This window comes from Corvus moneduloides, chromosome 2, assembly GCF_009650955.1.
Source record: "Corvus moneduloides isolate bCorMon1 chromosome 2, bCorMon1.pri, whole genome shotgun sequence".
NCBI classification, from domain to species: Eukaryota; Metazoa; Chordata; class Aves; order Passeriformes; family Corvidae; genus Corvus; species Corvus moneduloides.
The window spans coordinates 87496430-87517517 of record NC_045477.1 but is presented as its reverse complement, the minus strand read 5'-3'; the positions used below and the strand labels follow the sequence as shown (position 1 = coordinate 87517517).

Sequence of the window (21088 nt, the reverse complement as noted above, 5' to 3'; positions counted from 1 at the left end):
TCTTCCCTCATGAAGCTAAGAACTCAATTCCCAGCTTCTTTCCCTGTGTCAGGCAGCCACACCTGTCAGTTTAAGTGTACTCTAAAATCGGGCTTTGTTGCTAGGGAAAGTTCAGGTTCACTCTTAACTGATATGTTTGTTTTCCTTCAGTAGTGGAAAAATTTCCCCAATTAGCGTGATAGATGTGGTATAAATACCGGGTGTAAATCCCATTAAATCATGGGTTGGGCAGCTTCACTGTACAGCCCTGTGTTCATGCCCACTGGAAAGCCCAGCAGTGAAAGAGACCTCTGAGCCCTATTTCACATACTGAGTCCCAAGAAATGCCCAGCGTCATGCTGCCATTCTTGATCATTCTTAAATCACATGGTGAGTCAGGAGGAGAGTTTTCTCAGTTGTGAGAATACACCTCTGTTTTTGCACTTGGTTCCAGGAGAGATTTCACATCTGTCACCACAATGTCTCCTTTATGTCCTTGCAGAGGTGCAGGAAGGATAGGAGAAGTGGGAACCCACTTTGCTCTTGAGGATGCATAGGGTTTTGGAGTGTACTCATCATCTAGTGATACAAGGGAGCATGTGACCTCCTCCTGTTGGAGAAGGTGAACCCTGCTTATCAGGCTGCTTTTAGCAAGGTCTGAGCTGCAGGTAGGAAGTTTGCGGGCCAAAGCTCTTGAGCTCCTTGTTCTGGGCAGGAGCTGTGCATCTGCTCTCTGCATGGTGCTGCTGCCTCATTGTGGCTGTTGGCAGTGGCAACCGAGAGTTGTTTTTCTGAAGCCCTTGTGAAGCAAAGAAGAACAGGAGTCTCAAAGGGGTAAGTAATCTAAGTTCCTGTTGCTATGGACAGTGTTACTGCATAGTCCTGTTCTTATCCTCAAAGGAGAATGTCTCTTCTTGTATCTGAGAGCTGATGAGCCTCTCCACGTACCAGACTTTCGACCTGCAATTTTCTTACCTTCTGGTCTCAGCCTGCACTACGTGAGTCGGGAAGAAGCTCAGTCAAACAACAGCTTTGCTACAAGAGCAGGGCCAAAGCCCTTCAATATGATTATTGTGATGTTTTCCATCTGATTACTGCCCACTGTGGTAATTTTGATAATGTATGAGTCAAATTGCCAGAAGTAATTGATATTACTAAAAAAACAATTACCAAAGCTGTAACCATACCCAAGTCCTGTTTCTAATTGGTTCTACCTTTGTAATCTATTCAGTGACCTAATAAATACAGACATAGACATAAATAGGTATGTGTATAAAAAATATTTAGTATGTTATCTGGAAGCATCATCTTTAAAGCTGACAGAGAAAAGGGGAATTTTTGCAGTTGCTCCCAAAATTGTGAACACAAGATTCCATCAGTGCCACAAGGCTATAAACACAAACTAATGAGAGTTGATGGGTGATCAGGACTACCTGGATGTCGCACCAATGTCAGCTTTAGGGCAGTCCTTGTGTAGGATCATATAGCAGACTATTGTGGCTACTCCTGTTTGATAGCAGAGGTAGAGATGTTGTTACATTCTATATGACAGCAATTAAACCAACTAGTTCGGCAAATACCTTAATTTATAAATATGTGGGCAAAATTGGCCACTGATGTCTTGTATTAAATCAAATTAGTCTTTATTATGTATTGCCTGTGTCTTGATCTGGTATTCTGCTTTTGAGGTTTGGTTGTTCTGGATACAACACCCATTTCAGTAAGCTTACATCGCATTGATCTGGCCTTTCCCCGGCCTAATGAACATATTATTTGCAGAAGGTATTTTTTGCTGCTTCACAATAAATTTGCAGTTGTCTCTAGTGTTTATATAAAGCAGCAATCTAGTTGCAGTTGATTCTTCAGAACTGGGTGCACAGAATGAATGATCAAGTATCCTGTATTAATCTAATACTGGGCTATTGAGGCTTGTTTGAAGTGATGTGCACCAACATTCTTTCCTCTATAGTGGCAGCACAGAAAATGAATTTGGCCTGGTTCCCTGCCACATGCTGCACCTCCTGAATCTCCTGCTGCCTGAAAAAAAAATATAATTCATATGTTAGCACAGGCTAATGCTTTGCCATAGCATATGTTACAAAACTTTTAAAGGGCCAAGGCTGATTGGAATTGCTTTCTGATACCTCATCTAGCTGCATGTGCAGTGTGGCACCTGCCAGGTGAGACCTACCTGCTCTGCAAGGGATGTTCAGGAGTGCTGTCCATGATATTGGACTATTTGTAGGACAGTATGAAGCAATGTCACTCTCAGGCACTGACAGCAAAGTGTCTGAACAAGAATTGATCACCTTCAGATTAGATTTTCCCTGCAATTCTGCATATGATCCTGGACATGTGTTTGTCAATGCTCTGAAGAATTGCTTAGTGGTGTCTGTTTCTCTCTACCTTACCTGTAAAAGGGAAGGCCTGGAAAAATCTCTTCTGCTCACTGCACATGGCTTGCTGCTGTGGTTTATAGCAGCTGGCAGCTCAGCTCCATGCAGCTGCTCATGCACCCTTGGTGAGATGGGGTAGAGAATTGTGAGGGTAAAAGTGAAAAAACTCGGATTGAGATAAAGATAATATAAAGGTAAAGCCAAAGCTGCATGCACAAGCAAGGCAAAATGAGGAATTTATTCACCACCTCCCCTGGGCAGGCAGGTGTTCCTGCCATCTCCAGCAAAGCCAAGCCTCTAAAATGGTCTGTTTTAGGCAGCTGTGTATCCACAATTTTCCTTTGTGATGCTTGACAGAGCACAAATAATTTCTGAAATCAGAGCCTGGCTCAGCTGCTATCCATCTTGGTTTTCTGTTTGTATCTCTCTCTCTCACTTTAAAGTTTCTGCATCTACCACTTTTAGCTACTGTACCTGGCTATTGTCAGGAAGACTATGATTCTTACCTGCTGGGACTTTCTTCTGATAGAAATCTCAATGACTATTTAGTTGAATTATTTGTTGAGACATTGTTTGCAGTCCACGAGTTAAACCAAGAACAACTCTGGATTGCCTGAGATGCACTTTAAAAGATGTTCTCAGTCAGAGTTTTTACTGTAAGTGAATGTAAAGAGAAGGGAGGGTTTGCTTAGAAAATGAGCTGGATATACAGATTTTCCTGCTCACTCCAAGTGTTTGCCATTAGTGTATGTGATGAAAACAGGAAAAAAAAATTGGTCAGTGCCAAAGTGATGGAAATAATAGTCATGTTACTAGGAAAAAGCATTTATTGTAAAATATGAGAATAATTAGAAGCTACAAAGAAGAAAAGGAGCATTTTGTTAAAACTGGATATTTTATTTCAAAGAAAAAATATGATACTGAGTATCTTGGCTTTTTAGGATTGTTAAAAAAAAGGCCCCAAACTGTATTATTTTAGTGCTCTTCCAGGGCATCTGTTATAAGCTGGGCATACTTAGAGACTTAGTAATGATAGCAAGGCACAATTGTCTCCCTCCTGGCATTATTGAAACTCATTGTAGTCACATCCCTGGGATTTGTCGGTTTTGCTTATAAGGAAGGTTTCATGTATGAAAATAGTGTCATCTTCCATTTTTCACTGGCAGACACATTCATTTTGCTAAATCTCCTTTGTTCATAGATAATTTCTTACTTTCAAATGTTATGCAAAAATGACATAATTGTTTTTTGTATAGCATTTGTCTGTAGTGAGTCATTTAGGTAAAGAAAAATGCATCACTGAAATAGAACTGTGGTGGTAAATTAAGGGCTTTAGCCTGTACGTGGTCTATGCCCTATGAGAGAAAACTCGATAGGGTTTTCAGAGAAAGCAAGCCATTGCAATTTCATCTTCATGAATGCATTTGTAGCTTAAAAGGAGCTTAAGCTTTAAGCCTCACTAACAATTTACTTGGAAACAGCTACACACTGCATGTGGCTTTTTTCAATCTGGTGCGGGTTATCTGCAAGCCTCCTCCCCTACATCTCACTACTAGTAGTAATCCCATTAGATGATTATAACTGGTGTCCTCAACAGACAGATTTAGTCATAATTGAAAAAGAACTTCAAGAGTGTTTAATCAACTGTGTGGTCATTTTATTAGTGGAGACTCATGTACCATATAACTTTGCCTTAAGTGAAGTGCATTTATGGCCTGGGGCTGAAGAGCTGTTATGATCCCAGGAGTGGGAAATCCTTATGCTTGTGTGAAATTGCGCCAGTTTCTCAGTAGCAGGTAGAATTGGCCTTTAGAAGAGAAATATTTTTATTTTCATACAACTTTCTAACCTTTTTGTCTAACAATAGTTATCTTTGGCTGGTGATGTCTGATTATGTACAATTTAGTTCTCTGTTTTCACTGGAGGAGAGGGAATGTTATTGAGGGAAATAAGTTGACTTGGTTACCCGTGCAGATGGAGACTTAGTGAGAAAGTTTTAAACTTTCTCCATCTACAGAGCTGTTTTAGGAATAAACCAAAGCATTGGAAAAGCTGTAATGTGTTCACCAAGAGCGGATCTAGATTTGTCCAAATAAATGAACTCTGCTGATAGCTTATTGCATATGCAGACAGAAGTTCATAAATAGTAACTGAGCTCATGTGCTCTCCTTGAGCTGGCGATAGCAGGGAAAGGTGTCCATTATGAATATAGCTGTGTATTTGAAACCTTCAGTGTCTTGTTGAATGCAAGCTGCACAGATTCACAGTCACTCTGTCAGAGGTGTGCTGCTGCTGGGATGTCCAGCCTGCACATACAAAATACACAGAATATTAGTGTCTAATCTCTACTGAACACTGAATGTGGTGCACTAACAAGACAATAGCACTATGTTTATAGGCTGTGCTGGCCAGGAGGAGCAGTTCTACATGTTTCTGCAGTTTGGTGTTTGCTGTAACTCTTGTTATGTTCATACATAGGACTCTGGTAACAAAGGAACTGTGGTGTTAGAACCTGGGGAACAGGTACTGTGTCTGAGTTTGCTTTCAGAGGGGGAAAAAAGCTGAAAACTGTTACATCTGCTTGACTAACTTTAACAGCTAACTCTGAAAGAAAGTTGCCGTTTCACTACTCGCTGAAAGAAATAGAACATCTTCTGGCTGAAAGGTAAGAATTTCAATGGAAAATACAGATTCAGAGAAGGATTATACAGTGGAATCTGAAGCATGGAGAAAGCTGCCACTGAAAAAAATTCTGGTTTGTAACATTTTGCCTTCAGTGTATTACCTAAATAAGGTCTCATTTAACATTGTTTCCTGAAGGGTCACTAAATGTGTGATATAAAAACTGAGTCTTTTCCTTGATGGAAAGGATCTTTCCTCACCTGAGCGTTGTCACATCTGCCCCAAGGTGAGATGGGCAGGATGTCAGGCATTTACAAGATGGAGAAATGAACAGTGGGGCAGCAAGATTCCAAGACAGTAAACGAGGGGTTTAATTTCTGATGAAGACCTATGAGCTATGTCCTGTGTGAAGTTGAAATCCATTCCCCATCTTGCACTTGGTAATCATTTCATTGTTTCTTCCCAAAGGCATTCTGCTGCCTAGGGTTAGTTTTGCAGAGAAGGGGAGGAAGACTGTAGTGATCAGCTGGAAAAAGTAAAATGTATTGTCATCCCTCAGCACCCTGCTCTGTCAAAACATGGTGAAGCATAAGTAGGACACCCCTGCTGAGATGCTGCTATCAAACAGTTCATATCAAGAATGCTATTGCTTTCTAACCTGGTATCAGGGTGGGTGAGAGGATGTGCAAAACACAGAAAAGTAACAAGGGTAGATTTAATTCCTCATAGGCTTCACCTGAGTGATCATCATCAGAGCAAACTAGTCACAATGAGAAAACAGCAAACAGACTCTTACAGCTTCTCTGTGGACTTGCTGCTTCTGCACTTAGGGATATATGCACTTAGGGTATACCCTACTGCCAGCCCAGGGTCCCCTGGACTGTGCCCATCACACCAAGTTTCAAGTCCCAAGTAAGATTCTGTTTTGGTTTGTGAACTCTGGTGCATCGCACTGAGTTCAGGTTCTTGATATTCTTCTGTACTAATTCCTGTTTTGCTTGTCACAAGGTTTCAAGTGCTTCTGAGGTACTAAGGTGTTGCTGACTGATGAACTGACAATGCAAGCTTTAATCCCCACTGCTTCTTTAGCCTTACACTTGATGATGGAAGAAACAGCTGAACCTGATAGAAGAGCACATCAAAGCCAAATAACTCAGCTAACACATTTTGTAACTAGTGTGTTTCTCAGAAGCAATAAGATTATATGGATCAGCTGGTGTGCTTTGTGTCTGGTGAAAAGAAGCTTATTTAAATTAAGAAGGCCAGGAAATCTGTATCTCAGTCCAGAAGGAAGATGGGTTCCACAGAAGACCTTGAATATCCTCAAATCATCATGCAATACAGCAATGGATTTTTAATTTCAAAGGTAAGAAATATAACTCAGTCTTAGAAAGAGTATGCCTCTTTAGACAGAAATATTCAAGGATTTCTCTTTAGGTCCTAAATGTAAGTCTTTGGAAGAGGTGAAAGCATTGGTATAATGACTGTTTTTCCAAACAGCATATTTTTAAGGCACAAAGGTAAAACTAGTAATTCTGCACTTCTTATCGTTTACTGACATTATTTGCTTAAGCTCACAGGCATAAAATTATAGTATCCAGTGCAGTGGATGATTTTTTCCTCATTTACTACTTAGTTTCGTGCTGTCCCCTGCTGCATCTCTGGCCAACATGGTAACAGAAGGAATGCTCTTTGGGTTGTGCAAATACTACTGCACCTTACGCTCCTGAAAGGCAGAGCTGACAATTAAGAGAGAAAAAATAGATAATGAAAAATCACCTTGTGAGAAAAAGAAGTGCCCAATGCTTTCCAAATTAACAGTGTTAGTACCATGTTTTTGAGAAACAATTTCAACTTTGGTTAAGCCATGTTCTTACTCAAGGTAAAAGGAGCTTCACTGTACAGGAATTGTAGCTCAAATGATACAGGCAATCAACTGAATTGATGTCTTTGTTACCGTTTCAGGAGTGTTTATATACCAGAGTAATAGGCTAATACTTGTAAAGTTGACTGTGTATAGCTAAAGAAGGATGGCGGTGGTTTTTTTTTTTTTATGTAATGGTTAGCTATGTCTGTCTGAATGTTGACAGATATTGCTGGAGAAGTTACATGCCTTCTCTATGGAAACACTGGGCAATTTGCTGGCTTGAATGAAGCAGTTCTTCTGGATGAGAGGAAACTCCCTGCTTCTGGAAGACCACTGTAGTCCTTCACATCAGACCCTGAAAACAAGGTCCATAGAATGGGATATTACTCCTATTGCAAGCCATGAGAGAGTCTCCAGGGTTCACCGAAGCACGTGTTAGACTCTTAGTTAAAGAACAGAAACATAGACAGAGAGCAAGCCCCCCACCACCAAGTCTTGCCTTTGTTCTTTCCAGGAGAATGTAAGAATGTGCTCCTAAACTAAGGAAGTGGCAGGAACATTTACACACAAAACCTGATCTCTAAATGTGGACTTTTGGAAGCCAAAAAGCATTGGCTGGCTTCATTGGAAAACTAAAAAGGAAATGCATGCACAGTATATTATATCAGTGCTTGGATAAACTACAGTTTAGTAATTGGACTTGTTTGTATGAAATACAAGTTCATCTGAAATAAAGATTATTATATGTATATTTTTTCTAATTAAACAGCTTGTGAAATGCAGTAGGCTTTAGTGCTTTCACCTAATCCTTCAGTCCCACCTTTCCCTACCCCAGGTTATGTTCACTGCCTGTGAGTTGGGGGTGTTTGATCTTCTTCTGGAGTCAGGAAAGCCTCTGTCTTCAGATGCCATTGCTGCACATCTGGGGGCCAGCACCATAGGGATGGCAAGACTGCTGGATGCCTGTGTGGGATTGAAGCTCTTGACGGTAGAGATGACACAAGAAGGAGGTAATGAAGGCAGAGAAATGGGAATAAGGTAAAAGACAAACCTCTGATGGTTTTGAAAGTGAGGTAAGATGTGTGGGCAAAGGTGATACCAAATGTTAAGTCAGTTAATGTAGCTGGAAGAAAGAGAGAATCACTCTTGGGATTCACTCTTCAGCTGAAAGAGAAGAAGCAAATGTCAGCATCATCAGAGGAATAAAGTGAAACACAGGTGCAGGGCTCTATATCCCTAAACTTCTTTGTGCATGAGCCTCATGTGACCTTGGAGAAGATATTCAGGATCTCTTCAGAGCTTGTCTCAAGAAATCTCTGGAGTATGGGCAGGATTTTAAACTTTAAAAGAAAATGCCAGGGTTGATGGGTAACAGCATGATTTAAAAACAGGTTTTGGGGTTTTTTTTGGTTTTTACTACCATGTGAACTATTTTGTTAGGTTATTGATCAGAACTGAGAGGTGATGTAAGTTTGTCCTTATGTCAGAAACATGGAGTCCACTTGGACAGAAGGGATCTCTGGCCATCAGACAGCTGGTCAGGACTAGCTAGAATCTCACAAGTTGTGTCTTCTGCTCTGCCTTGTGTTGGCATGCTCTGTTTTAGGGATTATAGCTGTTGCCCAATGTGTTTGGGGAGAGCAGGATCTATTCCTTTGATACGCCAGTCCTGTGGGTGAGTGATGCCACTGCAGATGCATTGGAGGGAGTGGGGGAGATTTCTGGGAGTCCTGTCTGCAGAAAGTTCTGCCCTAGTGAGCTGAGAGAGGGTAGGGGTCGCTGGCCTGATGTTTTGGGGACCTGCCCCCCACCTGCTGACCTTGTCGATCAGAAAAAAGACTTGTCTGCAAAGGCTTCTCATTTAAATAGAGCACACTGAAAGCTTCCTCTGAGAGCAGAAGACCATATGTAAATGATAACACTTGTAGGGCATTTATTTTGCTCTCCTTGAAAGAAATGTTTGGTGCTGGAGTTAGTTAGGGAGATAGTGTTTACCCAGATTGATGGGGCAACACACGTTTCAGCAGCCCTCACTCACTGGTCATTGCAGTGGAAGGATTTGGTTGTAGAAGTAATGTAACTGTGTCTTTGGCTCTACAGACATCTTGTGGTGATAAACACCAAGCTGTACAATAGACCTGACAAGGTGTTATATCGTGTATGTTAGTAAATAAATGTATTTTACCCTTTAGCCCTCTACAGAAACACAGAAATTTCCAACATCTACCTTACAAAATCAAGTCCAAAGTCTCAGTATCATATTATGATGTATTATTCCAACACAGTCTACTTGTGCTGGCAGTACCTGGCTGATGCTGTGAGGTAAGAAGGAATGTTGTGTGCTGTCTGTTGCTTTTCAGCATCTGTGTTGCTGCTCTGAGTGGTGTGTTTCTGGGGAAGAGCTCAGTAAAGATGCTGGCTGGTTCTCAGAAACTAAAAGCAACAGATAACATGGCAAATATGTGTGGATTTTTTTCCCCCTTGTTTTCCATTTGTGTATGTTCTTATTTTCCTTTTCCCTCTCATTATAGAGAAGATCTAGAAATCATATTTCTTTATGTTTCACCTCCAGGAAAGCTCTTTATCATTACAGTGGCTCTTACTGGAGGTGGCATCAACAAAGTAAATGCTGAGTAATGGTGGCTAAGGATCCTTCTGTTGCAAAGGCTTATAGGAGCAGTTAAATGTGGATCTGGAGTCTCACTTGTTCCAGTCCTTGCAACTGATGACCAAACACAGTGTAGATGATGGTGATGATTGCACCAGTCTTGTACCTTTACTTCAGGTGTGTTCCCATAAATCACAAAATCGTAGAATGGTTTGGATTGGAAAAGGCTCTAAAGATCATCTAGTTCCAACCTTCCTACCCTGGATGCCACCCACCAGATCAGGTTGTTCAAAGTGCCGTCCCAACCTGACTTTGAAAGGGTCATTCTTGTGAAAGGGTGAGAAATATATCAGCACTCTCACATGCTTTTTAAATTGCTATTTTAGAGAAGGAAGGAACCAATATGAAAGAGCTTTTGGCATTTCATCTAAAGATCCTTTTGGAGTGATGTACAGGTAATCATTAGACTATTTATAGAAATTTTATTCCTCTTATTTTGGATAAAACTAATGTTTTTAGTTATGGCTCAGGACAATTAAATATGTGAGAATTCCTCTCATCAGCGTCATGCAATGTTTTTATTTCTCAACAATATTATTACTGGGACACTGATATTTTGAATAGAAGTATATAATTTCCTAATCTGAAAAACATCACAGATCTCTGACAGAGGCAATGGTAGCTGAGGGAAAAAAAATCCCTTGGAAATTCTGAGAATGAGCAGCGTAATACATGGTTGAATGTCACTAGTCTTAATTCCCTATTTAAATGCATGAATTCATAGCTGTCCCCTCCTGCTACAGTAATACTCAAGGTAGGTTTATATGCAAAGAGGACATATTCTGTGTCAATAAAACCAGAGACTATCGTTTAAGCTAAAACATGTAGTAGCAGTTATATGATAGGAATCACCAGGGATATGGTAAGGAACCTTTTCTCTGTGCTGTGTCTGCATTGCTAGATCAGATGAAGAAATGCTAAAATTCATGGCTGGCCAGAACTCAGTATGGAGTATATGTGGCAGAGATGTTCTTGCTGCATTTGACCTTTCACCTTTCACGCAGATCTATGACCTGGGAGGTGAGTGTCAGAAGATCTTCTTTAAAAAGCCTCTGAACTGTCTTTTATAAGCTCTGTAGAGGAAAACAACTACTATGTTATATGATGGGCAAAACAATGGAAAGCAGGACAGATCTCAGCAATATGAGGAGCATTTTACTGATTTGGTGGGGTTAAAAACAGAAATGTGAAAATGCTGAGAGCATGAGGAAGCTGAATGCTTTTCTCTAAAATCTCACTTATGTGAGTAGTCACTCATTCCCTTGTGGCAGCTTTAGCATTTTTTCATGCCTTGCTTGATGCATTCTTCGAATGCTAGACCCTTTCCTTCTTCCCTTTCAGTCACAGTTGTTGAGGTACTGCCTACAGCCTCTTATCCTACAGCACTCTGCTGTCCCAGCACCGCTGAGAGCTGCCAGGATTCATGGGATGAAGCAGGCTCCCTCCTGGCCTCCCTCACTTCTTCCCCAGACCCTGGTTTAGTGACTGTTTCTTCATTTTTCACCTTCTAGCACCCGCAGCTGGGTCTGGCTAGTAGGGAGCATAAGAGCTGTAAGGGCTGGGGCTGACCCCACATGCTTGGGTGCTGCAAGCCGTGGAACTTCCTGTAGAACACATGGAGACCGTGGCCTCTCCTGCCCCTCCTCTTCCCTTTCAGCAACATGTGGGATGCAAATGTACATTGCCAGCTTCCACGAGGCTGAATGCACCATTGCCTATATGATTTCATGGGGGTGTCACTGAACAGGTTGGTTTTGTGTCAGTGCTGACCTTTTTTTACTGTCCCCAAAGGAGGCGGAGGAGCTTTGGCCCGCGAGTGTGTTTCTTTGTATCCAAATTCTACTGTCACAATTTATGACCTGCCCAAAGTTGTGCAAGTGGCCAAAGAACAATTTGTTTCCCGTGAGGAGTGTCAGATCGCTTTCCATGAAGGTAGGTGTGGACAGTGGTGTGGTGTTCTCACAGCTGATGCTCCGGAGCCCTGGCTCTGCTCAGACGTATCATACTGGAGGCTCAGGTCTCCAGCTGCCCCTTATGGGGACAGTGTCTCAGGCTGCAGCCTTCCCAGCCTAGGTCTGCAGCTGTCTCAGTTGTCCATCAGAGCTATCAGAGACACAACTCAGTTATTCAGCAACAGAAGTTCTTTATTCCTGGAGAGAACTATTTAATTTCTTCAGAAGAAGGTACATTAGAAATAAAAAAAGCATCCTGCAGTTTTGAAACCTGCCATGCTTTTTTATAAATTTCCCTAACACTCCCTTTTTCTCCCATGCAAACCTCCTGGTAGATGTGAGGGATGCCAGGCATGCTCCTGTTTTCCTTCTCTGGTCATGACTGATTTACTTTCAAGTCCTAAGATATTTTATACCATGAAAATGGGTGAGCTAGCTCATGTTCCTCTTGCCCAGGCCACTGATCCTGCGTAGTCTTTGTACCATCTATGGGGAAAATGATTATAGGGAGATCTCATTTTTAATGTTTACAAAAATTTTCAAAGTGCTGGAATTGCTTAGTAGTGCTCAAAGCTCAGAGAGAGAAAAGAAGCCTTCAGGAGAGAAGGGAGTGTATAAAAACGAAGATGCAACAAAATGGGAGAAGAAATGACACAGTAAAATGCTGAGAGAAAAATCTGAATGCAGTACACCAGGTGCTAAACAAAAGGCATGACAAAGCTAGTGCTAGGAGGTGAGAGATGTGTATTTTTACCTACAAATTTATGAAGTAACTCCATGATTACCAAAGATCTTTGAACGTTTTCTTAGATAAGGCAATATTCTTTCCTTCTTTTTCATGACAGAAACCATGTGAACCTATCTCCTTAATGCTTTATGAATCTGAATTTCTGTCACTGGAGAAAGCCTAAGCTCAAATGCATTCCTGTGCATCAAAGGCTATTTCAGGATGAGTTGCTGCCTTTAAATATTTTAGATCTTCTTGAGACTGAACAAGAGCAAAACTCCCTACCCAGTGCAATATAGGACTTTTACCTGGTAATTCCATCGCTGTATGATATATGTGAAGGACATGGCAAGCCCAGAGCTGAACAGAACTAAAAATACTTGCATAACTCAGCTCTCAGTGTTGTGGGGATATAATGTTTTGTAATGCATGTATTCTTGCTTTACAGGAGACTTCTTTAATGATTCAATTCCTGAAGCTGAACTGTATATTTTATCCAAGATACTGCATGATTGGGATGATGATAAATGCAAACAACTGCTGGCAAAAGTCTACAAAGCTTGCAAACCTGGTAGGTAGGTGTGAGCTCTTGAAGAGCAGAGAGTGTCTCGCTCATCAGTAATGTGAAGCACACCAGTCTTGATGCTGAGTTTGGGTGATAGACTTTCAGTGTGAGAGTTTCTTGGTTCAGTCCTTTGCTTCCCTGAGCTAGCTATGTGCAGCTGAGACAAATAGCACCTGGCCTAAGACCTCTTTGTTTGGCTTCCAGTTTTTGTCTCCTTTTCTGCAGGGACTCCTCTTTCAAGGCATGAAGTGTAAGGACTGAGAATTTTGGGTACTGTTTAGATATGTGTATACATCATAGTAAAATATCCTATTAAGCATCCCAATGAACCCTCAGAGTTTCAAAAGCACTGCCTAAGAGTCAGCTTCTGTGCAAAATCAGTAAGGTCCTGTGAATTTCAGCTGGGGAAATGTCAGCTTAGCACCCATTTATCCCTCGGACATCAATACCTACATTGCCAAGCAGAGACATGCTCTGATGCTTTGGCTCTTTCAGTGTCTTCTGTGATGCTGAAATATGACTTAATGTAGAGGCTGCTTCTTCCTGAAAGTAAAGGTCAGGATCCTAAGTAACAGCTCAAAAATAGCTCATCTTTTCATCGGTCAGGGTGTGGTTTTCTCTTCATTCCACCAGGTGGTGGAGTGCTGCTGGTTGAATCGCTTCTGAATGAAGATAAAAGTGGGCCTGTAGAAACCCAGCTGTATTCAATGAATATGTTGGTCCAGACAGAAGGGAAGGAGCGAACAGCAGAAGAGTACAGCAAGCTCCTGGAGGCAGCTGGCTTTGGAGTGATTCAAGTCAAGAGGACTGGAAAACTCTATGATGCTGTTTTAGGAAGGAAGTAGTAGTACGTGTTTTATGTATGTAACAAGACAGAAAAAGTGGAGAAATATGCTATTCTCTTCTTAGGGGGGAATGATCAATTTAGCTTTTAGTTAAGGCTGACAACTTTTTTGTAAGCTGATACATTGTCAGAAGAATTACTAATAACAGATCTTGAACACGCGTGTATTGCAAATGTGGCAGTCTTGCTAGGCTTGCCTTTGGGAGGGAAAGAAAGAAATCAACACCTGTTCCACAGGAAACAATCCACAAAAGAAATATGTAGTGGGCCTGCTTCAGCTTGTATCAGTCTCTCTGATTTTAACGAAAAGCAGAGCTGAATTTGTACTTGAATTCCTGCAAAATAAAACTAATCCCTGAACTGAGCTCTCTTGCCTGCATTTTTATTCCTGAGGTATTGGTATAATAAAACATAGACCAAATTATGTCTCTTTGTGGTCTTTTCAGAGTTCCAGAAGAAATCTTGTCTGAGCCTTGGGGAGTTTTGCATGAAAAAAATGATATTAATTTTTTTATTTCCTGTAGACTTTGATTTAAATTATGAAAGAGTGTTGCCACCTTAGTGACTGGTTGCAGCCCAGGGATTCTTATTACAGAACAGGTAGGAAGATTATGCAGCCAAGTCATTCTGTTATGCACTTGGGTAGTCCTTGCTGCATGACTGCTGGTATTTCTTTAAATCATTTGATCAAACATGGTCTGCTATTACCCACCCAGTTCTTTGAAACAGAATAACACATTACTGAATTGAGAAACATTTGGAGAAGGTACTAGAAAGTCACTCTGCCCTTGTTTCTTGAACAGCAATTGTGTTTGCCCATTAAGCTGGGTACTAGAGGAGCTTGAGATGGTTTACTCAGTACCCATCTAGAGGAGCCTCCCACTTGTATGACTGTAGGATGAGGATAGGGAGAAAGTAGCCTCAGTACACACAGGAAATGCAAGGTATTAATGTCATCACAATTACAGAGACATGGTGGGACAGCTTGCATGATTGGAATGTTGGGTTTCAGGGAGTTGTTTGTTTCTTTTCTAAATAACAAACACTGTGAAGAGAACCTGAAACAAGTGCTTTGCTGCATGCAGGCAAATTAAAACCCTGTTTGTTCTATAGTTTCCATGTTCCAGCAGCCATTGCTGACGATACCTTGCTATATATAAGAGCTCTTGTCTGTATTGCTTGTCATTGGATATGTTAACTTTTAAAAAGCTTGTGTAGAAACAAAGGAAATAAGGTGGAGGTTCCCAAGTTACTCGTGTTTTGGGTAATGAAAGCTGTTCCCAAGTTCATACCCTTTCATGGTGCTGCAGTGGGATGTTTTCTGCTTAATGCAGATGTCTCTATCAATAGAGTTTTTTCCCCCCTTTCATCGAGTATTTCACCATAAAGACTGAGATAAATTTTCTAGCTCTAATATAGCTTAGGAACAATGAATGAAACCTGGCCATAGCTGGGGGGAATCAGCCTAGAGCAGAATGCACCAGGCAGGAAACATAGCCTGTGAGCTGAGACTGGCTGTGCTTGGCTGGGCTGAGTGAGGTCAGCTGCTCCCTCGGCCGCTCTCCAAGACAGAAACTTCCAGCAGGTCCTTGGCCTGATGGCCTGGGAATTACATGAAACAGCAGGGGGCAGGAAAAGCCAGGAAATTTGCCATCTTAACGTACAAACTGGAAGCTGGTGGCTGCTGCTTTTCAGAACTTGCTGATAGTCATGGGTCATTGAAGAAGCACAGCCTTGAGCACTAGGAAATTCTGCTTCAAATATAACAAAAGAAACAGTAACTAAGGAAGGAGAAAACAGGGGAGGAGCAGAATAAGGAACCCCTGCTTAGAAAGAAAACACCCCATTGCAGCAGGATCAGGCAGAGGCTGGGGGCTGAATGTTGCCTAGAAACATTCTGTCAAAGGAGACCTCAAATGGAGGGCAGAAGGGTGGGAAATTGTCCCACAGGATCTGTGGCTGTAGAAGCGCTGTGGGACAGTAGGAACCACATTCCAGGCTCCCTGCTGGCTCCGAGGTCCAGCTCTCCCTTCTTCCACTGGCCTGCTCTAGAGAACCCTTGAGGCATCGTGGACTTGTCCACAGGTTGTCCTGAACTGTGTGTGCTTGTATAAGCACGTGGTTTTTCCCCCAAAATTATCCACAGTCCTCCCTTCTAATGCTTTAGCCCTTCAGAAAAGCCTTGTTGCAGACTATCTTAGGGTAGGGGAAGGGCAACATTTTGAAAGAAGCTCTCCCATGATTATGGAGAGTACTCTACACTGAAGGCAGGGGTGCTTTCTGGAACTCTGGAAGCAAGGCCTGCAACAAAAGGCTTGATAAAATAACTGTTTTAACAAGAAAGAAGAGGGATATAGATAGCAAGTAAATCTTGATGTAACTTCAGATGCCAGGCACCTATGTCCATGCAGCATTGGATGGAGCCCTGTTGGATTTTCCCACAGTATGTTGTACAGACACTGTCCATGGAAGGAAGCCCCTCATTTTGGGTCGTTTGGGTTATTATTTTCTTTCAAGAAAAAGGCCGTTCTCACAAGAACTAGTTGCTGCATTGTTAAAGGCAAGGCCGTGCAGGTGGTGCAATCACTGGCACTGAGTGGGAGCTGCCTGAGCCCCTCCTGCAGCTGAGGGATATTTGTGGCACAGCACAGGCCTGGGACCACCCTGGACATGCAGCATGGCAGCTGCCATGGGGGGCACTGACTCCTGGATGTACAAAAAGTTCCTGCTTAGGATCAGTGCATTCCATCCCTTGGTCCACATGAAGCTTACCTTTCCCAAATAATTTATGGGTTACAGATTACCTTAATAGCACATGAGTGCCTCAGACTCTAAGAACAAGGCCCAGCAGAGCAGACGTGGCCTGTCCAAGACACTGACTCCCTGAGCACAACGTCCTCTGCAAGGCTGCCAATAGAGCAGCTTTTTCAGAAGAACTGGGTGTTCTCACACCGTGCAGCTTCTGAAAGGGTGTAGTATACGTGTCCAGGCTTGCTAAAAGCAATTTTATTGTTACAGGGTGAAACAGATCTCTTAAAACAGGAAATATGTCTTTATGCTACATGTTAGTGCAATCAGGCTGTCAAGAGCTGACTTAAAGCACATAAAACTTACTGGTTTTTCCAATGTCTCAGTATGAGATTTGAGAATTACTTAAGACTCATGTTGTTAGAAGGATACATATTATGTCTTTATTCTGTGGTGTATCTCGTAGCTTTAAAACAGGTAATACTTTTTTGAAATGGAATACAGTCTTCAACCCATGAACCTTCTGTGTGATAAATGAAGCAGTGCCTGTGTTACACGTTGCTGATTTCTTCTTTCAGCATTTATAGTACGAAAGGAAGAGTGCAGTTCCAGGCTGTGATAGGAATGCTAAGGATGCCACAGAGGGACAAAACTGATCACGTCTCAATGCTTATTAAAAACATTTAAAAATTAAAATGGTGTCTTGTTAAAAGCAAGCTGCACAGATTCTGTGCCACATTGTCCAGAATGAGGAGTTGTACATTTTTCTACAGTTTGGAAATTGTTCTGACTTTTTTGTGTTTAGGCCTAGTTTTTTGGTAACACAGGACACCCTGTAGTATTAGAGGCTGGGAAACAGATACTGTTTCTGATCTGTATATTGTAGAACATTTTGAATGCTAAGGATATTTAGAAATCCATAATGTGAGGGTACCTTAATTTTGAGACAGATGGTTAAGGGCTCTTTAGCCTCACAGACAGAGGCAAGAGACAACCACATCTAGGTACAAAAGCTGGTAAACAGGCAATAAGAAGCACGGTGACAAACATTAAAACTCCCTGTCCCCTTAGTGGAGGGCCACTGGAGGATGCCCACAAAGCCATGAAGAAGTTCAGCCAGGTATTTTTAGCTGAGAAGAAGAGTGATAATAAAATGATCAAAGGGCTTATGTGAGTGAAAATATCATGAGAAGTTAAAGTGGGCTTGTGGTAATTACTGTGGGACTTGTGGGAAACTTGGAGTATTTAGAGACAGGGCCAAAGGCCGAAAAATGGAGGAATCAAGGTGGGTAAGGGAGGAACCAGCCTAGTGAAAGAGAAAAGATGAGGTAAATTATACTGATCGTGTTTTACAAGCTTCTGTTCCGCATACCTGTCTGGCCGAGCTGCGTGCCAGATCAATAGAAGTCTTCTTCATATTAAACTCTATCCCTTGCAATCTTCTGTTTCTTTTTGTGAAGCCTTCCCACATCAAAAGCCAGTTCAGTAGAATAGATCTGCTTTTGAACAAGCCTAAAGAAAGATTCTGCTTTGGTTTATGAACTCTGGTGCATCGCACTGAGTTCAGGTTCTTGATATTCTTCTGTACTGATTCCTGTTTTGTCACAAGATTTCAAGTGCTTCTGAGGTACTAAGGTGTTGCTGACTGATGAACTGACAATGCAGGCTTTAATCCCCACTGCTTCTTTAGCCTTATACTTGATGATGGAAGAAACAGCTGAACCTGATAGAAGAGCACATCAAAGCCAAATAACTCAGCTAACACATTTTGTAACTAGTGTGTTTCTCAGAAGCAATAAGATTATATGGATCAGCTGGTGTGCTTTGTGTCTGGTGAAAAGAAGCTTATTTAAATTAAGAGAGCCAGGAAATCTGTGCCTCAGTCCAGAAAGATGAATTCAACAGAAGACCTTGACTATCCTCAAATCATCATGCAATACATCAGTGTATTTTTACTCTTCAAGGTAAGAAATATAAATCAGTCTTATATAGATGTCTAGGACTGAAATGCTCAAGGACATTCTTCTCTGAGAATAAAATAGTTCACAATAAAGCATCATAATATAAACTGACTTTGAACTTGAATAAGCATGTTAGAATTCTAAAGGAAAAAAACCCCAACAAACAACTAAGGCACATCTGGCCCTCAGGATGGACCTAACATTTGCTGAGACCTCACTGACCTTTGAAGGCTTGGATGATTAGACCTTGTCTCTGCATGAAGGTTTAAAAACAGGGGTTTATACATGAGGGCTTGTTGTCTGACTGCCTTAAATGTGGAAGGTTCCTTCTGTGGTGAGATTTCTTCCCACTTTTAATTATTGAAGTTTGAGAAAGAGAGATGACTTCAATTGCCTTCTCCCCCTCTTTTATACCACGCAGAACAAGATTTTTCAACTATTTTCTTCCCTTTCCTAATTTACCATGCAGATGGCTAAGTTTGATAACATTTGTATATTATGTCCCTTCAGATGGAAGGGACTGTGAATACAGAGTGTCTTATAATGACTGTCTCCCAGACAGCGTATCATTAAGGCAGACAGGGAGCAGTTTCAATTTCCTTAATGTTTGCTGATGCTGTTTTCCTGTGTGTACGTGCATTTGCATAAAATTCCTCTATTCAATTTCAGTTTGAATTTTCCTCATTAACAATCTATAGTGATTTCAAAATTCACATTCTTGTCATGTTTTTGAGAAGTAATCTCAACCATGTTCTAACTGAAGATAAAAGAGTCTTCCCTCTCATGGATGTTACCAAGTTGTTTGCCAATGATGCTAAACTAGGTAGCTTATGATGCTGTTAGGGGGAACCACAGAATCCCTTGAGGGTAGAGAGGACTTACAGAGTTATCTTGATAGATTAGACCACTGCACAATCTCCAGCCACATGAAATTTTAGAAGGACAAATTCCAGATTCTGCACCTGTAATCCTGGATGTACTTATAGACTGGGGTAAAAGGGCTTGAGTGCAGCTCTGCAGGAAGGTATCTGGGGGTTTTGGTCGATGATAAGCTCAACAAGAACCAACAATTTGCTGTGGTGGCCAGAATGGACAACTGCTACATTGGGTGTATTAAGCACAGACTGAGCTGTTAAAGGAAGTGGTTGGCCCACTATACTCAGGGTAGGTGCAGTCTCACTTTGATCACTGTGTGTAGCTTTGGGCTCCACAATATAAGAACTATATAAAAACAAATGTTTTCCAATTAAACTAATGCTGAATAGAAATGATGAAATTCATGACTGGCCAGAACTCTGTAGAATAAATGTGGCAGAGATGTTCTTGCTGCATTGTACCTTTCCCCTTTCAGACAGGTCTGCGACCTGGGATGTGATTGACAATGGATCTTCCTTAACAAGCCTCTGAACTGTCTTTTACAAACTATGAAAAGAAAAATTAACTCCTATAATATATGATAAATACAGCACTGGAAAACAGGATGTATGTCAGAATCTTGTAAGCAGTAAAGGGAGCATTTTACTGTCTTGGTTGGGTTAAAAAGAGGAAGGTGACAGTGGTGAGAGCTTTAGGAAGCTCAATGTTTTTTTCTACGGTCTCATTTGTGTGAGCAGTGGTTTATCCGCTTGTATACATGGCTTTTTTTCATGCCTGCTTGATATGTTTTTCTGGTGCCAGATTTCCCCTTCTGCCCTTCAGTCAGTGCCATTAGGTTGAGAGACTCTCTGCAGCCTCTTACACTGCCGTCCCAGTGCTGCTGAGCACTGCCAGGATTCATGAGTCATACGGCTCCCTCGTGGGCTCCATCACTGCTTTCCCAGTGCCTGGTTAGGGGCTCTGTTTTAATTTCCCAACTTTCTAAATGTGGAAAGAGGAAGCTAGTCTGCAGTGACTCCTTTCACATTATAAATACCGAAGTTGTGATTGCCAGTGTTTTGATGCCAGGGGCCACTAAGAGTGTTACCATTCGGCTGGAGGTGACGTAGTTCTCTTTCATTAGCCTTTTTCTCTTTGCTCTCATGAACTCTGTGTCTGCATGTCTGGCTGTGAGGGCTCCGTGCATGCCTCTGATGAGGTTCAGCCATCTCCAAGGGGAGATACCCTGCAGTGTCTTTGTGCTGCAGGTTCAGTTGCCACCTTTTTTAGCTTATTTTTGTGCAAGATAATGAAATGTAACAGAGTGGTTATCTAATGTCTACCAACGTTCGTGCTTTTTTTAATGAGAAAATTATGTGGGCTCTTTAAAAGGCATTTTGCTCAGAAGGATTAACACTTCTATCTTTTGTGGTATTTTATTTTAAAAATAACTGGTCTCAGAAGGAATATCAGATATGTGCCATAACAGTGTGCTGTTACACAAGTGTATACATCATAGTAAAAATCCTATTAAGCATTACACTGAACCCTAGGAGCTTTGAAAGCACTGCTACAGAGTTAGCTTCTGAGCAAAATCAGTAAGGTCCTGTGAATTTCAGCTGGGGAAAATGGGAAATTTCTGTCCCAGCCATGGCACCCCCTTCAGCTCTGAGACATCAATTCCTACATAGCCAGGCAGAGACATGCTCTGATGCTTTGGCTCTTCCAGTGTCTTCTGTGATGCTGAAATATGACTTAATGTAGAGGCTGCTTCTCATTGCTCAGGGTGTGTTTTCTTTCTCTTCACTCCACCAGGTGGTGGAGTGCTGCTGGTTGAATCGCTTCTGAATGGAGATAAAAGTGGGCCTGTAGAAACCCAGCTGTATTCAATGAATATGTTGGTC

At 41.6% G+C, this 21088-nt stretch overlaps 1 protein-coding gene across 2 annotated transcripts; it reads left to right on the top strand.

Moving 5' to 3' along the window:
- The first annotated feature begins 1898 nt into the window (after positions 1 to 1898).
- ASMT (acetylserotonin O-methyltransferase) lies at positions 1899 to 13984 on the top strand. 2 transcript variants are annotated; one of them, XM_032100200.1, is made up of 8 exons: positions 1899 to 6363; positions 7700 to 7874; positions 9057 to 9186; positions 9859 to 9927; positions 10434 to 10552; positions 11324 to 11464; positions 12660 to 12782; positions 13383 to 13984. In XM_032100200.1, exons 1-8 carry the CDS (start codon positions 6292 to 6294, stop codon positions 13619 to 13621), a joined length of 1068 nt encoding a protein of 355 aa, XP_031956091.1. In that variant the 5' UTR covers positions 1899 to 6291; the 3' UTR covers positions 13622 to 13984. The 2 variants fall into 2 exon arrangements, with proteins under 2 accessions (XP_031956091.1, XP_031956093.1); XM_032100202.1 differs by having other exon boundaries at positions 1905 to 6363; positions 13410 to 13984.
- The last annotated feature ends 7104 nt before the right edge of the window (positions 13985 to 21088 follow it).

Bases quoted from the DNA above. Each gene is read 5' to 3' on its own strand.
- ASMT (XM_032100200.1), top strand. From the start codon at position 6,292: ATGGGTTCCACAGAAGACCTTGAATATCCTCAAATCATCATGCAATAC. The intron at 7,875-9,056 runs GTAATGAAGGCA...TTTACCCTTTAG, and splicing joins AGAGATGACACAAGAAGGAG to CCCTCTACAGAAACACAGAA. The intron at 12,783-13,382 runs GTAGGTAGGTGT...TTCATCGGTCAG, and splicing joins CTACAAAGCTTGCAAACCTG to GGTGTGGTTTTCTCTTCATT.